Below are 15,203 nucleotides of genomic sequence, written 5' to 3'. Positions count from 1 at the left end.
ATTTTAGAGCAGGTATCTGTATTTTCTACTCCACTACATTTTTGAACAGGACTGAAAAGTTAAAGTTTTTTTTATTATTATTGTCTGAGAGCTACTGAAAAAGCTGAGGGTTTATTTTTAACACATTCATAGTTTGAGCAAACAAAAATATACAAAGAAAAACAGCTAGCAAAAAACACTCAATTCAGTTGTTTCTACTGAACAAAATCAGGCACAAATCTTTATCCAAATCACTACATTTAAAGCTTTATTAGATACTTTCACTTTTTACTCATTAAGTACATTTTAAACGGGTACTAACTACTAATATTTTTACTTAAGTAGATATTTTCATGTGATACTTTTACTTGAGTATTTTTTGCCCCTGTATCTGTGCCTTTACTTTTACTTAAAAAAATTCTTCCACCACTGCTTCAAACATTCCATAGACCAGCAGTGTCTAATGGAGATTTTAATGGGAAGCAAAAATTGCCCATTGTTTTATTCAAATAATCTGGTGTCATACCTATATGATCTGGAGCACTGTGGACAAAAATTAAGACATCCAATGAACAGAACATCAAATCATCAAAGAAAAAAATGCTATTCTATATTGTGATATTGTGATTTGCGCTCAAAATGTTTCTCTATTTTCATTTTATTTTCAGGAACAAAATGCCTCGCGCCTCGTCTGGACCACGCCCACTGTAGGAAATGAACCAATCAGAATCCAGTGCTCTTTAGCGGGAGAAAGCCTCTGTTTTGAGAATAAACTGGTTAAAAACAACATTTTGGACCTGAAATAGTTGAGATTTATCATCGCCTATAAAGTACATCTATTTTCGGTATGTATGACATGATGTTCAAATAAAGTAATCAATTAAAATGCGTTTTACGTTGAGTTAGTAACAGTTTTGTTGTTAGCCTGTTGCTAACCCCCAGACTCGGAAGTGGACCTGTGTAAAATGTCAAAAAAGGAGACAGAAATGCACTAATATGAAATAAACAAATAATATTTTCTCCAGCCATATGCACTTAACGCACATTTCTGCTAAGATGAACCGTGCATCTGGTCATCTTTATTCAAGGTTTTGTTTTAAGTAACATGTCAGCTACTATCTACATACAATCAATCATAGACTGTACCTTTTAACCCAAAATAGTTCACATTCATGATCACGCATCGTTATTATTATTATTAATAGTAGTAGTATTCGTATTTCACCACCCTATTGTCCATTTTGTTTTTGACTGCCAGTGCTAGTAGTACAGTGATCCCCAACCCCACAGTGAAGGATCCAAATTTTGGGTCCCCAAACTTCACAGAGGTTCAAGAAAAGAGGTCCAAACAGGACTGCTTGAATATGATGTTAGTTGTTTATTAAGTGCTTTCTAATGTTTAGTATTCCATCGTTATTAGCCACAAAATAACAGTATTTTTGCTTATAAAACAGTGGCTTCTCAGGTAGGAGAAGGTGTCATTTGTGTTTATCATTGTTAAAATGTAGATAAACAGGTTGAAAACCACTGCAAGACTTTGAGTTAATGGGAGGCTAAGTGTGTAAAGAATGGTTTAAGTCACAATCTATGGCTACATTGTATGACCATCTCTAACTGGTGCATTTTTCTTTTAGGAGATCCTCATTGTATCTGCTGAAACCATGAGGCGTTCAGGGGCCCCTAGTCAGCTCCTGAGTAATCCAATGAAAAAGCCCAGATTTGTGCCTCCTGCAGCATCGGGTTCTAATTTCTCTTCACCTCATCTGAAATCATTCACCCCAAAACAGAGCAGCAATGTACTTGATAAGGTAAAATAACCATTTACATTCAATAGGTTGCATTCCCATTCTACAGTTCAATTTTCCTACAAAATCTCAGTTGCATCGCAGAGGTTATATTACTGTATGTGGTAGGTACCATTTAAAAAAATAAATGTCCTTACAGAAAATAACAAAAATATTAATAACTTAAGTACTTTCTGTTATCAGGTCCACAAAGTCACTCTTCACATGTTTGTGGCACATTGCTCTATTTACCATGATAATGATACATGTGTTATTAAATTATATACCTAGTTTTTTAAATAAAAATAATTTCACCACCAGTAATTTTAGGGATATTAACTCTAAATTATAGCAAAACTACAATTAATCTTTTAACAATGCATTCTGTCACAAAAACTATAGGCTCCAACACTGTGTAACTGCAACCTTTTGGCTTCCTAATTCAAGTTCTGTACCACAAATACACTCTATTACTACTAGATACAAAGAAGTCTGACTCCTGATGGTCCAAGTAAAGCTGTCCCAGATGCCCTCCCCAAAGATGCTCAGGCTGCCACACCCTTGTCTCGAGCTCTGGCCCGTGTTTTAAGTGCAACTGAGAGCAAAGAAAATGACGTCTTTGAGAGTCCTGCTACACCTGAAGATAATGAAGGCCCTGAAGGTAAGGAACACAAGTATAAAAACACTTAGTAAGAGGTTTTTAAAATAACATACAATAAAACTGGATGTGCAGTTACTATTATGTTATAATTACAAAAATAAAGCATGCATATGAGCACACAGAGACAATGCAAACTACTAGTGTGAGGAAATTTCAACAATATTTATTTTATTCACTTTATTTCAAGCCTCTTGGTCAAACATTGTGGTATTGATTGAATATTTGATAACATTGGTTTAGATACATTAGGTGGCATGTCTAATTTTTGACAAAAAATATAATATAAGGTGTTTATGGTTTTCATTGGAGGGATTTATTTAAAGAAAAGAAAACAAAACATTAGTTTACAAAATCAAATGCTACACACGTTACAAAAACGGCACATTCCCCACAGACGGTTTAAGATATAAATATGTTTTACGGGTCTATTGGCTAATATTGAGTGACTCGCCCGTTCATTTATTTGGGTTTAGCGTTTTCCTGAGTTGTGGGGGAGGGCACACCCCTGGAGAGCAGCAGCCTAATCCTGGAGATTTGATTTGGAGACAGACCACCACGTGCTCAGAAATGGCTCCGTAGTGTTTGTGCAGGAGACTGAAAAGCTAGGAAAAACAAGACCTTTGCGATTTAAACTATTCTCCTAGTCTGACATGAATACTACAGGACTATTCCATGCTCTGAGGAGCGCAGTTACCGAAGTTGCTATTAAACCGCACGGCCGTGGTACTAAACATCGTATGTTTTGATAGCCCTGTAGGGACCTGCTTATTATTGCTTCATAACTCGTATGTTGTCTTTGGTGGCGTGGGCAGGTTTGAGTTAACCGGTAAATGTCTGTATTTTGGCTCGGCCGCTCCAGTCCAGACCGGTCTTGTGGCTATAATAAGCCGCGCGGCAGACGCAAAGGGATGTTAAACCCGGCTGGTTTATGCAAATGAGCAGCGCCGCGCAGATTAGGACTGAGCCTGGGATCAGCGAGCTGCCGCTCCCTTTAACAGAGCAACCAGTGCCTCAGTTTCTGCGTCTTTATAAAACACTGAGCCCATGTTACGTGCAGTTTACTCTCCCTCACGCTCACAGTTTAATATCACATATAGATCGCGTTATCCAGATGCGGTGTTTATTTAGATAAACTGTGGATGGCTAGAGCGCTCCTGTCTACTGCGCACGCGCAAACCCCCCGAATCCCTCCCCCCGCGAGTTAAGCCAGCACTATTTCTAAACCCTGCAAGTTTTAGCGAAAAATGGGCACTTCTTCAAAGGAAACGTGTATTTAAAGACCGTGGCTGTTTGTGCTCATGATGCAGACTTCACAGATATCCCTGTGCTGTGTTTCATCCACATTGTGGCCATTTCTCTGCTTTAGTCTGTACTATGCCTGGTTTGGGGTTTACAGAGACCCAGCTGTAACTAGGTCGGGCTGGGCTTAAGCGGCTTAGCTACGTCAGTCTAAGCTGGGAGGAATTCATCCAAAGCCTTTCCCGATAGGCGGGGGCCTAAAACGAGGCTGGCCTAGTTAAGCCTGATTCTTATTGTGTGCTGCACAGTCTGTCTTTGTTGTGAAACGTAGCTGAGAGGAAACACAGGAGTAGAGGTTCTGTCATAGACCTGAGGAATAGGTAATGTTTGATTCAGGGAAAGAGAAGAAAAATTACAGATGTGTGGGAGTTAGTCCCAGCTTTAAGATGGACCAGGGGAAGGCAGCAGCAGAGCACCCTGGGAAGTGTCTGGGGAGTGCTAGCTTCAGTCTTGACCAGGAGAGGGCTGCAGCAGTGGCAGAGAACATGGGAGCCAAAAGTCTGAACAATTTAGGTGTAGGCCAGGAGAGAGTGAGAGCAGAGCACTCAGATGGGAGCAGCCTGGGCAGTATTGGCTTTGTGGACCACGAGAGACTAGGGCAAGACCATGCGGATGGGAACGGCACTGCAGACTTTGGGTTACTGAAAGGTGACAGTTTTAGGCCTGACTTAGTTTGCGTTAGTCCGCTATACAAAAAGATGATGACCAATAAGATGGCCACGAGCATGATTGGCTCCAACTCCATGTTCCTGTCCAGTATGGTGGGCAAGGCGCGCTCATCAAACTTCACTCTTTCGGAGAAGCTGGACCTGTTGCAGTTGGTGCGGCCTCACATCCGCATCTTGGAGGAGCACACCAACAAACACGCTGTCATCGTGGACAAGAACAAGTGCTGGGAAACTGTGGCGGAGCAGTACAACACTTTAGGAGGAGACCGGCCCCATCGTACCGCTCAGGGCCTCAGGACACTGTACAAGAGATTGAAGGAGTCAGCTAAACAGGAGGTGATGCTGCGGAGACACGCCCAACCTGAGTACAGATCTAACATCTCTGAGCCCACACGCAGAATCATGGAGATGATCCCTCACCTGTTCCATCATGTGCCCTTCATCGACAAGGAGCCCGCCCTATACAGGTAAGGCTCTCCTTTCAAACTGTTAGTCCTTGTTTAGACTCAGAGATACTTTATAAGATACTCTGAAGAGCAGCAAGAGATTGAGGAAATTTTAAGTTCAAAGGTGGATCACCTCTCCACAGTTGTGACCTGTAACTTTGCTTGATGGTGTTTTCTGCTTGTCTCCATGGAGAAGTAAAATACCATATAGTGGATCATTACAGGCAAAGTAAGAACATCTCCATGGAGACAAAGCAGGTGTTGTATGCTCCTGCAGAAAGTTACATAGTGCATATTTACATTTTTTTGTTTAGTGTAGAGACTTAAGCTGACATAGTTACAATGTAAACAGCTTAAATATTGTCTCTTAATTCATATACATTATTCTCACTTAAGACTTTTATTAAATTTTTCAGATTGATGATAAACAAACATGGCGTTCCCATCGAACATCCCGGCAGCAGCTCATCTTTGGCTGGACTCCAGGATTTCTCAGATGTCCAAAACATGTCCCAAGAGCAGATCCAATCGGAGTCTGACAGTGAAGCTAGGCCCAGCTCGGACGACCATGCCCCAAACATACGCCCCGAGATAGGACAGGAGGGGGGTGAAGAGGAGGAGGGGGAACAGGAGCTGAGCAGTAACCAAGACTACGACGGTTCTCTCTCCCCCGACTCCGTGAACATGCCAATGCCAGTTTCACCCGTAGCCATCCGAAATGACCTTTACCCCAACAACATTTACCCCCAACACGAGGTGGAGAGGTTTCAGTCTCTGCAGCTGTCCCGAGAGGAGCAGGAACTGGTGCTGTCCAATCACAGGAAGGTCGCCCTCTACCTACAAGAAAAGAGGGAAGCACTGAAGAGGAAACAGGAACTTGAGGAGGAACTAATACGAGCCAAAATTACAGTAGAGATGCTCAGAGCGGAGAGGCTGAGGCAAGGACTGTCACTTCCACAGTAACCTGCTGTCCAGTGTAAACAAGTATCTAGGCCTGTCACGATAATTATTGTATTGACTTCCAGATATGATGCATGGAATGAACATTTTTGGGGGTCAGTAATTATCTTTGTACTACTGGGGAACTTTTTGTTATTTTTCTGCACTACGATGAGATTTGAGCTGTAGAGAGTTGAATAAATAACTTGTATGGCCCATTATTAGATACACTACTAAAGTTTTCATTCTGCTATTTATTTATTGCAGCTTTTATACAATTTGAGTTGTTTTTTTAAAATAATCCTACTTTGGGGTTATTTTGTCAGTCGTATAAATTTGTTTCAGTAGTAACCTTTTCTTTAATTTTTTATAGCAATATATCTCACTTCAAAATGCATTATCGTGATGAGCCTACATTTATCGTGGGTTTTTGAGCCAATAGGAAATCATAGTAGTGCCTCTTAGATTTATAGTGTTACGTGGACAGTGGGGTAGCCAACAATGTAACACTTAAAAGCTTAATTACATTTAAAGCCAAATTAGGAAAAGCACTATACACATAATATTTACAACAACAAAATATAAGGCTGGGTTTAAATCCGCTGTAATTTCATTGTTTTGACAGTCTATTTAACGTAGTAATACATGGTCTTATACTATGAGTAGCACAAAATCTTGTTACAATCAGTGTTATATGTTGTCTCTGGGATTGTTCAATGTTCAGCCAATCTCTGCCTGTTTTATAAGGTCTATCAAACATTAAGGCTTGTTGTGTGTAGCAGTGCATACAGAAAAAAAACTAAATAACAAATTCTGCCATTACAGTTTACAGTCATTATTGAAAGCCTTAACTATGTGGTAAATGAAAAGATATGTCTTTCCAGTGTTTTAGTCTAGGCACTCAAGTATTAAGGCTAAAATGAATGAAATTATTGTTGATGTTTATACTATGTAAATGTGTATTGTATTATATGTGTTGTAATCTTTTGTAAAACTGTGTTGTCGCTTTGTTCAATGGTCCATTCATACAATCGCTTTTCATTAAAGTGAAATTCGTTTTGTAAAATCGTTGCGTTTTTGTCTGTATTTTAGTGTTCTTGCCTTTCTTGCACTGAGCGATGTAGATCTGTCCAACAGTGACCTCTGCTGGTATTGAAGGTGAATGCTTTTATTTTACAGGAGCTGTAAATGACGCTCAAACGCTCGCTGCAAACTCGGGCAGTGTCTGCGTACAAGACGGTGTGCGCTATTTCAGCGTGATGTGGTGCAAAGCCAGTAAGAAGAAGCACAAGCGCTGGGAAGGGGATGCAGTCCTTGTGACCAGAGGACGCACTGCAACCCTGAAAGATATGGAGGGCAAAGATATAGGAAAGGGTAAGGACGGGTTAAACACACCACTATACAAAACTTTTTGGTTACTGCACAAATATGCGTTTGTTTAATATAAGTCAGATTTTGTTGGTTATTCTTTTAGTGAAATTATTTTATTTGTACAATAATTGATCACACTGTAGGCTACTGTTCTGTGTACAGCTGGAAGATATAGCAAAACGGTGAAAACAAAACCTAAACAAACAAACAAAAAAACAAACAAACCCAAAAACAACTAATTGATGTTTCACATAAAGTCAAATTACAATATGAGTATAATATGTTTATTCAAATATGTTTAAAATCATCAGTGACATTATGTTTAAACAATAGTCAAAAGATACATGAAGGCAAATATTTAAAATTTTCAAACAAGAACACAGTCTTTAAATCAGTAACTCCAGAGAGGAGTGAGGAGAAACAAATGCTTACTTTTCTCTAACCTTCTTTTACAGTGCCATTATGGCAACAATCATGCTTATGCTATACTCTTAAAACAATAAGTCACTTTACAGCAGACACAAAATAATTAACTGCCTTTTCAAAATGAAACAAAATATCTGAAAACAACTACAATAAAACAGTGAAATCTTTTAAATAAGGACATAAAGTGGAATTTGTGGACTTTAGCCATAAAAGTTTAAAATGTTAACGACTAAGGTTAACTAAGGTTAACAAAATTTCTTATGGTTAAAATCTATCGATATTGAGTGAGAAACCTGCCATAATATCTCCTGAATATCATCACTGGGATAATAAAAAATGTATAAAGATATGAATTTTCTCAGTATTACTCACCCCTAGTTATATTTCCTAAGTCTTTCTTTGGGGTTTTAGTATCTCAGTGGCAGAGCATTCAAGCCCTTTCAACAACCTTTCCCATATATGGTTGTGTTTGAATTAATATGTGATTGTTGGTGATTGGAGAGGCCATTGGAGCAGATTGCTACATTTCTGTCAGCCTACACCAGAGCAACTTAAACTTCAAAAAATGCTTATCATAATGAGTGAATAATGCAATGTAAAGTGCTTTTAGTGTCTTGAAAGGTGCTATATAAATTCAAGACATGAAGGCAATATTATTATTAGTAGTAGCTGTATAATGTATGTTTTTGATTAACAAAATGCTAACTTACTTACAATTATATATATATATATATATATATATATATATATATATATATATATATATATTTATTTATTTTTTTTATTTATTTATTTTGTATTTAGGTTGTGGCTACAAGGTGTCCGAGCTGGTCACCTTGTGTGAGGGTCAAACTCTGATGATCGGAGGGAAGGAGGTGGAGGTCATGGGGGTCATATCTGCCGAGGACTTTGCTCGTGGACGTTGTTTTCAGGATGTTCGAGTGGAGGGAGATGAGCCCAGGCCAGCCTCTCATTCTGCTCGTGGTTTTGCCTCTAAACCTTTCGCTCCCCCAAATCGAACGGGATATGCACCACCTAAACCAGAGGAAGAACAGACCTTCAAACCTCGGCATGATCCTCTAGCAACTGGTACACAACAATTCAATATTCACATTTGAAATGTTCAAAACGGGGTCACCTCTTCAAAGAGCTGAGCTGTCAATTGATTTTTTTTTTTTTTTTACAGTGTAGAGAGCGTCATTCAATTCTATAGCAATTGTTCAGTGTATTATGTATTATGCATGTATCTTATTTCCAGGAGCTTTAGTAATGCCTCGGCCTTCTCCCAGCCACCAGTGGTCCAACAACAAGTCTGGTCTTCCACTTGTGGACGTTGTAGTTGACCCACACCTCACCACACACCTCCGGCCCCATCAGAGAGACGGCATTCTGTTTCTGTACGAATGCGTGATGGGCATGAGGTACTGTGCACTGCTTTGCCTGAAATGTTCCGTAGTATGGCATTTAAAAGCACATATTGAAATCCAGATATCACACTATGGAAAACACTCGGTCAACAACAATCTTAAAAGAACCGCATAACTTTTCTAGTGGCATTTATGCTATCTGTTAGTTTCCATGGAGATATTGCCCGAAATGTTCCACAATATGGTATTTAACCTCTCTAAAAATATATATTGAGCATAAATTACCCTGAAAAGCATTCATTTTTATTGAGGCTCACTTTTCCACAAATCTGACTTGTAACCAGCTTGTCTCCATAGAGGTAGACCGGGTTAATGCCCTATTGGAGAACATGGAAGCTAATTTACACAGTGCACCTTTAGATTAGTTAAAATTGAATAAAAAATATGGAGTTTAGCATATTTTGACAAGTCACTGCACAAAAAGTTTACAATTTGATATATTGTAAAAGTTCACATTTGTACTTTGAGTTTTTTTCTGCTGTCATAACATTGCTATTCCATATTTTACTGTATTTGTTACCATATTCTACCTTTAACTTAATTCTCCAGTGTGAGACAACTAACAGTTGCAATATCTTTAATCATGTCACCCTTTTTATTGTGAATACATTTTATTATAAGTTTTCCTATTTTGCCTTCAGAGCTGTTGGTCGTTTTGGTGCTATCCTGGCTGATGAGATGGGTTTGGGAAAGACGCTCCAGAGTGTTGCCCTCACTTGGACGTTATTAAAACAGGGTCCATATGGAGGGAAAGCCATGGCGAAGCGCACCCTAGTGGTCACCCCCGGGAGTCTCGTGCAGAACTGGAGAGCGGAGTTCAACAAGTGGTTGGGCCGAGAGAGGATCAATGTGTTCACTGTGGATCAGGTCAGGGGAAGATGTTGTTATTGTAAATTAAGCAAAAAAGTGCAAAACATCTAAAAACAAGTTTGTGTTAACTTTTAAAACCTGGATAACAAGATATTAAAAGTCAGATATGCAGAAGAATTCTGTGTTTCTGTTTCTTTTGTCTGTGTAATATATATATATATATATATATATATATATATATATATAAAATATAATATATTAACTACGTTTGTAAATACATTTTCTAATGCAAATTTAACATGCAGGACCACCGGATAGAGCAGTTTTTGGCGTCTCCTCTGCACAGTGTTCTTGTTATCAGTTACGAAATGCTGCTGCGGTGTCTGGAACAGGTAACACATACACTTGTAGTTACGATATCACAAAATACATTTTACAAATTGGTTATTTTCTTGTTTCTTTGTTTAGGTCCAGAAAGTAGAATTTGGGCTCATAATCTGTGATGAGGGCCACAGGCTAAAGAACAGCAACATTAAAACATCCTCCGCTCTGAGCAGTTTAAGTTGCCAGCGCAGGGTCATTCTCACAGGTGAAATTGACTTCCAAGAAAGAGCCGATTTCTACATGTTCACACTTTTAATATTTTATGTCATTTATGTTATTTTGTTTTTAAAAGGTACCCCAGTGCAAAATGACCTTCAAGAGTTCTATGCCATCATAGATTTTGTAAATCCAGGCATCCTTGGGTCATCTACGGCTTATAGAAAAGTCTATGAAGAGCCAATCCTTCGTTCAAGACAACCCTCATGCACAGAGGTAATGTTTGCTTTTTTAACGTACAGACTAACAAAGACACTTGGGTGTCACAATAAATACTAGTATCAACTTATCGTTCAGTATATGAAAGCTGGAACAATATATTTTAGGGCTCAGTATTTATCATCTTTGTGAAAGTTGGGAGATTTGGGGTATTTCTGTTGTCCTTAATTGAATCATTTTCAGTATATACATTTATTTGAGTATACATCAGTAAATGCCAGTTTGGCCCTCCATTTCACACATTGCATTATAGTGCCTTACTTTCTTACTTGTTTGGAACAGAAATTGAAACTATGGGAAGCTGTTGTTCTTTCAATAAATGAGAGTATGCTTTTTTGACATGCACACTTGTGTCTCATTCACATATTTTGTATTTTGTATTGTATTGACCCTCCAATTATAACTTAATTTCTCCACAGTTAAATTAATTATGTTTGTTCGTATGTTTAATTAGTTATCTTATCTTTTCTCTACAGGAGGAAAGAGTTTTGGGAGAAGAGCGTGCCGCAGAACTGTCCCGTCTGACTGGCATGTTCATTTTAAGACGAACGCAAGAGATTATCAACCGCTACCTGCCCCCTCGCCTCGACTGGACCCTGTTTTGCAGTCTCTCCCCTCTGCAGCATGACTTGTACAGACATCTCTTATGCCACAGAGTCTTCAGGTCCTGCCTTATGGACAATGCTCAAACTCACACACATCTGGCCTGCATCACTGCCCTGAAAAAGCTCTGCAACCTCCCAGGGCTACTCTACAACACTGTCAAGGTAATAGGGGCTAACAATAAGAATGGGTGTACACGGGTCGGGTGTACATGCGTTGTGGTGTTCGTGTTTTATTGTAAGAGAATCACGAAGTATGTTGTAACCATGCTACTTGTTGTTAGCTTTTTTTTTTTACCATGATTGTTCTGCTCTGAAAGGTTTGGAAAGCGTTTATAAACTCACTGCTGTTAAAATTTAGCATGGCTGAGTGCATTAGTAAAGGGATATTCCTCCCTTTGCTAATGCACACCAGCCATCCTAAATGTGAGTTGCTAGAAATACTGATTTTGCTAGGTCAGTCAGCGTAAATTTTGGGGCAGTCAACGGCATACTGGATCCATTTTTGTATGGGTTTTCACAGATTTATAACTTACAGAGGTAGTTACTAGAACTTCTACAAGTAGAAACTAATATCTCGACAGGTGACGTTTTGGTCAGGGAAAAACATAGCCTAATCAATTAAGGGTTTCATATTGAGATGTTAGATAGATGAAATGATAAAATTAGCCTAAAAAACTCTCAAATATTCAAACCATTTAACCCCTTTTAATGCCTCTTGAATTACTGGACCTATCCACAGAAAGCATAAAAATAGCACAAAGTTCAACATCTTGAGGGTGAAAGTTTGTGGAAGTTTGTGGATTGAATTCCTAACAAAAATAAAATGATTGTCTTTGCGGTATTTCTGTTTGGATATTTCTTTCACAAATTATATCTCTGCACAACCTCTGTCTGAACATTTGACATCCAGTCTGACAGACAAATTCAATGAAACCTGTTTACCTTCTGTTTATTTTGCAGCAAAAGACACACAATGAATCCGTGGAAAGCTCTATATACGAGGGACTGGCTGACTTGTTCCCTGAATCTTACACTTCAGATGGATTAAATGTCTCTGATTCTGGCAAATTACAAGTTCTTTCAGACCTTTTAGCCGCTATCAGACAGATCAGCCCTTCAGACAGGTGAGTATAAGAACAATCTTCTTTAATGCAACACTAAATACATTTTTTGATGGAGGGTCCGCCATCTGCTTGTCTCCATGCAGATGTTGTTGCTTTGCCTGGAATTTTCCACAATATGGCATTCAAATTATATATCTCCATAGAGACAAGCCACCAAATCTGAGGAGAGGTGACCCTGTTTACTGTTGAAAGAAAAAAAAGTATGTTTTTCAATTTATTTGAAAAAACTTAGTAATAGATGATAATAAAATAAATGCCAGATTGATTTTAATGTCATACTGAGGAACATTCCAGGTAAGATGATGAGATCTCCATGGAGACAAAAAGGCCCCACAGCAGAAAGTTACATAGTGAATCTTTAAGTTCCTTGTTTACCTATTTCTAAAATGTAAATATATTTTTTCTTTAGGGTTGTTGTGGTGTCTAACTACACCCAGACCCTAAACATGCTGGAGGAACTTTGCACACTCATGAACTACACATTCTGTCGACTTGATGGACAAACTCCGACCAATCAGAGGCAACGTTTAGTGGACAGCTTTAACAGCCCCTACTCCCAGAACTTCCTGTTCCTCTTGAGCTCGAAGGCGGGAGGGGTTGGGCTCAACCTGATCGGCGCCTCTCATCTCGTGCTCTATGACATTGACTGGAACCCGGCCAATGATATTCAGGTAACTGCCATACTCCTGCAATAATCTTCTGTGACAGTGTCTAGCTTGTCCACTAGATGGTGCTGTGTGCCCATACGTTTAGTTTGTTCCTTTAGCTTGACAGTAAGATAAGATACACTGAAATTATTGATAGCAGAACAATTCATTGTCAAGGCAGCGCTTAATACACAGTTAGACTATTTACATCCATGCACACTGTTTTTGCAGAGACTGGAGACTTGGTGGATTAAAGTGCATGATGTTTAGTTTATCTGTGGTAAATATTAATCTTTATTCTACATTAGTTAAGAGGCAGTTAGTGAAGAAAAGTTGACAAGTAAAAGTAAAAGTACTGAATATAGTGCTGAACTACACTAAATGGCTTGTAACATTTGAAAATAACTAGTAATTTACAGTGTCCAGATATCAAAACAGGTGACATCAAACCCTGCTTTATTCTCTGCTTAGGCTATGGCTCGGGTTTGGAGAGATGGACAGAGGAAGACTGTTCACATCTACCGCCTCCTTACTGCAGGTTACATTATCAAAATCACAGAATTAATATCAACATTAATATCAGCACTCTAACATTGTGCTTCATTATCAGGAACCATAGAGGAGCGAATATTTCAGAGACAGGTGTCCAAACAGGGGCTTTCCGGGACCGTGGTGGACCTGGGAAAAGGGGCGGAGCATACCACCTTCTCCACCAGTGAACTGCGAGATCTGTTCAGTTTGATTGACAGCTCGTGTCTGACTCATGATCTGCTCAACTGCACCTGTAGCATGGATGGAGCAGTTAATGGTATGTTTTTAAAAGTCTAACTAATGTATTTTGCATTTTGAGGCAGTTAAACCTTCTTTGCACTTATTAACATAGGTATTTCTTGTAGTAAACTTTAAAATAAATGTATGTGTCTTGGTCTCAAAATCTTAAATTTGAGCCCCTACTAATATACAGGTAACATAACTTTTCTGGTAACTTTTCCAATATGGAGATATACAAGTTTAATGGCAAAGCAGTAACACCTCCACAGAGACAAGCAGGTGCTGTGTCCTTCACCTGAAAAGTTACGCAGTGCACCTTTACTATGTAGGAAATGGAATAGTGAAATAAGTATATATTTAACAATTTAAGATGAAATAGTCTTATAATATGGTTAAAACACAGTTTTTCTAGTCACCAGCTTGTCTTTTGTCTTATGCTGAGAATCTTCCTCAGTATGGTATACATTTATCTGTTTTAAATGTATTCAGTTACAGATGTTTTTATTATTTTTATGTGGAGATTGCATGGAGATTGCTTAGTTTTATGCCATTTTGTGAAATATTCCAGGCAAAACATCTCCGTGGAAAAAGGAACACTTTCACCTAATCAATCTTACATCGTGCCTGTTTAAAAGCTCCAATAAAAAGTTCTTCATAATAATACAGGCCTTTTTCTCTTCCTTGACACCCTCTTAACATCAGACCTATGAGTCATGGGTAATATATTGTATGTGGTTGTACATTTACAGTTACAGAGGCGGAGCAGGTGACAGAGCGGCCCTGTCAGCTCGGGCGCAGAGGTGAGAGAGTAACAGCAGCAGCAGCACAGAAGAATCTGAGCATGTCTGAACTCATGAGATGGAGACATTTCTCTGGTGAAACACACTCTTTCTCTGACCCCTACCTCGACCAGGCACGAAAACACATCACCTTTGCCTTTCAGACCACTCTCTCTCACGTGGCACAGTGAATACAAGGACCAAAAACGGAGCACCAGAAAAACGTCAATCAGTGGAATAAAAGGGAGCGTTATATTAGAAAAAGCTCTCAAAGCCATCTCTATGATTTGGCCAAATATTTGAAACATACATACAACAAACATACTAATAAATTGTACATTTATTTGTAAAAAGACAGAATAAATTCACAGTTCACTCCCACATATTTCTGCTTCTCCTTTCTGCTTTGGTCCACGCAAATTCTTTCTAATACCAATAAAATAATTAGTTAATGTTGGTTGACTAAGAAGCCATCGGCAAATCTCACATTATGTTTTCCTGCGTTCTCATTTACACCATATATAACAGGAAAAATACTTAATCACACACTAAATAAATGCCTGTCTTTGTTTGATGTGTGTGGATGTTCTCATGAATATATGACAAAGAAATATAAAAAATGTACAATTTCTACAATGTAAGTCAGCT

General features: G+C 38.7%; 2 protein-coding genes across 2 annotated transcripts; both read left to right on the top strand.

Moving 5' to 3' along the window:
* The first annotated feature begins 679 nt into the window (after positions 1 to 679).
* Positions 680 to 14,937, top strand: rad54b (RAD54 homolog B). The gene is made up of 16 exons (XM_055227858.1): positions 680 to 824; positions 1,614 to 1,787; positions 2,244 to 2,424; positions 6,956 to 7,150; positions 8,378 to 8,662; positions 8,832 to 8,994; positions 9,642 to 9,867; positions 10,116 to 10,202; positions 10,279 to 10,399; positions 10,487 to 10,626; positions 11,106 to 11,396; positions 12,195 to 12,358; positions 12,768 to 13,029; positions 13,477 to 13,543; positions 13,616 to 13,813; positions 14,526 to 14,937. The coding sequence occupies exons 2-16, from the start codon at positions 1,641 to 1,643 to the stop codon at positions 14,744 to 14,746; spliced, it is 2,748 nt and encodes a 915-aa protein (XP_055083833.1). The 5' UTR covers positions 680 to 824; positions 1,614 to 1,640; the 3' UTR covers positions 14,747 to 14,937.
* On the top strand, positions 3,499 to 6,776 carry LOC117383225 (fibrinogen silencer-binding protein). Its single transcript, XM_033980329.2, has 2 exons — positions 3,499 to 4,858; positions 5,254 to 6,776. Exons 1-2 carry the CDS (start codon positions 4,047 to 4,049, stop codon positions 5,798 to 5,800), a joined length of 1,359 nt encoding a protein of 452 aa, XP_033836220.1. The 5' UTR covers positions 3,499 to 4,046; the 3' UTR covers positions 5,801 to 6,776.
* Positions 14,938 to 15,203: the final 266 nt, after the last annotated feature.

Source organism: Periophthalmus magnuspinnatus, chromosome 16 (assembly GCF_009829125.3).
Source record: "Periophthalmus magnuspinnatus isolate fPerMag1 chromosome 16, fPerMag1.2.pri, whole genome shotgun sequence".
Lineage (NCBI taxonomy): Eukaryota > Metazoa > Chordata > Actinopteri > Gobiiformes > Gobiidae > Periophthalmus > Periophthalmus magnuspinnatus.
This window is presented reverse-complemented; position numbering and strand designations above follow the sequence as displayed.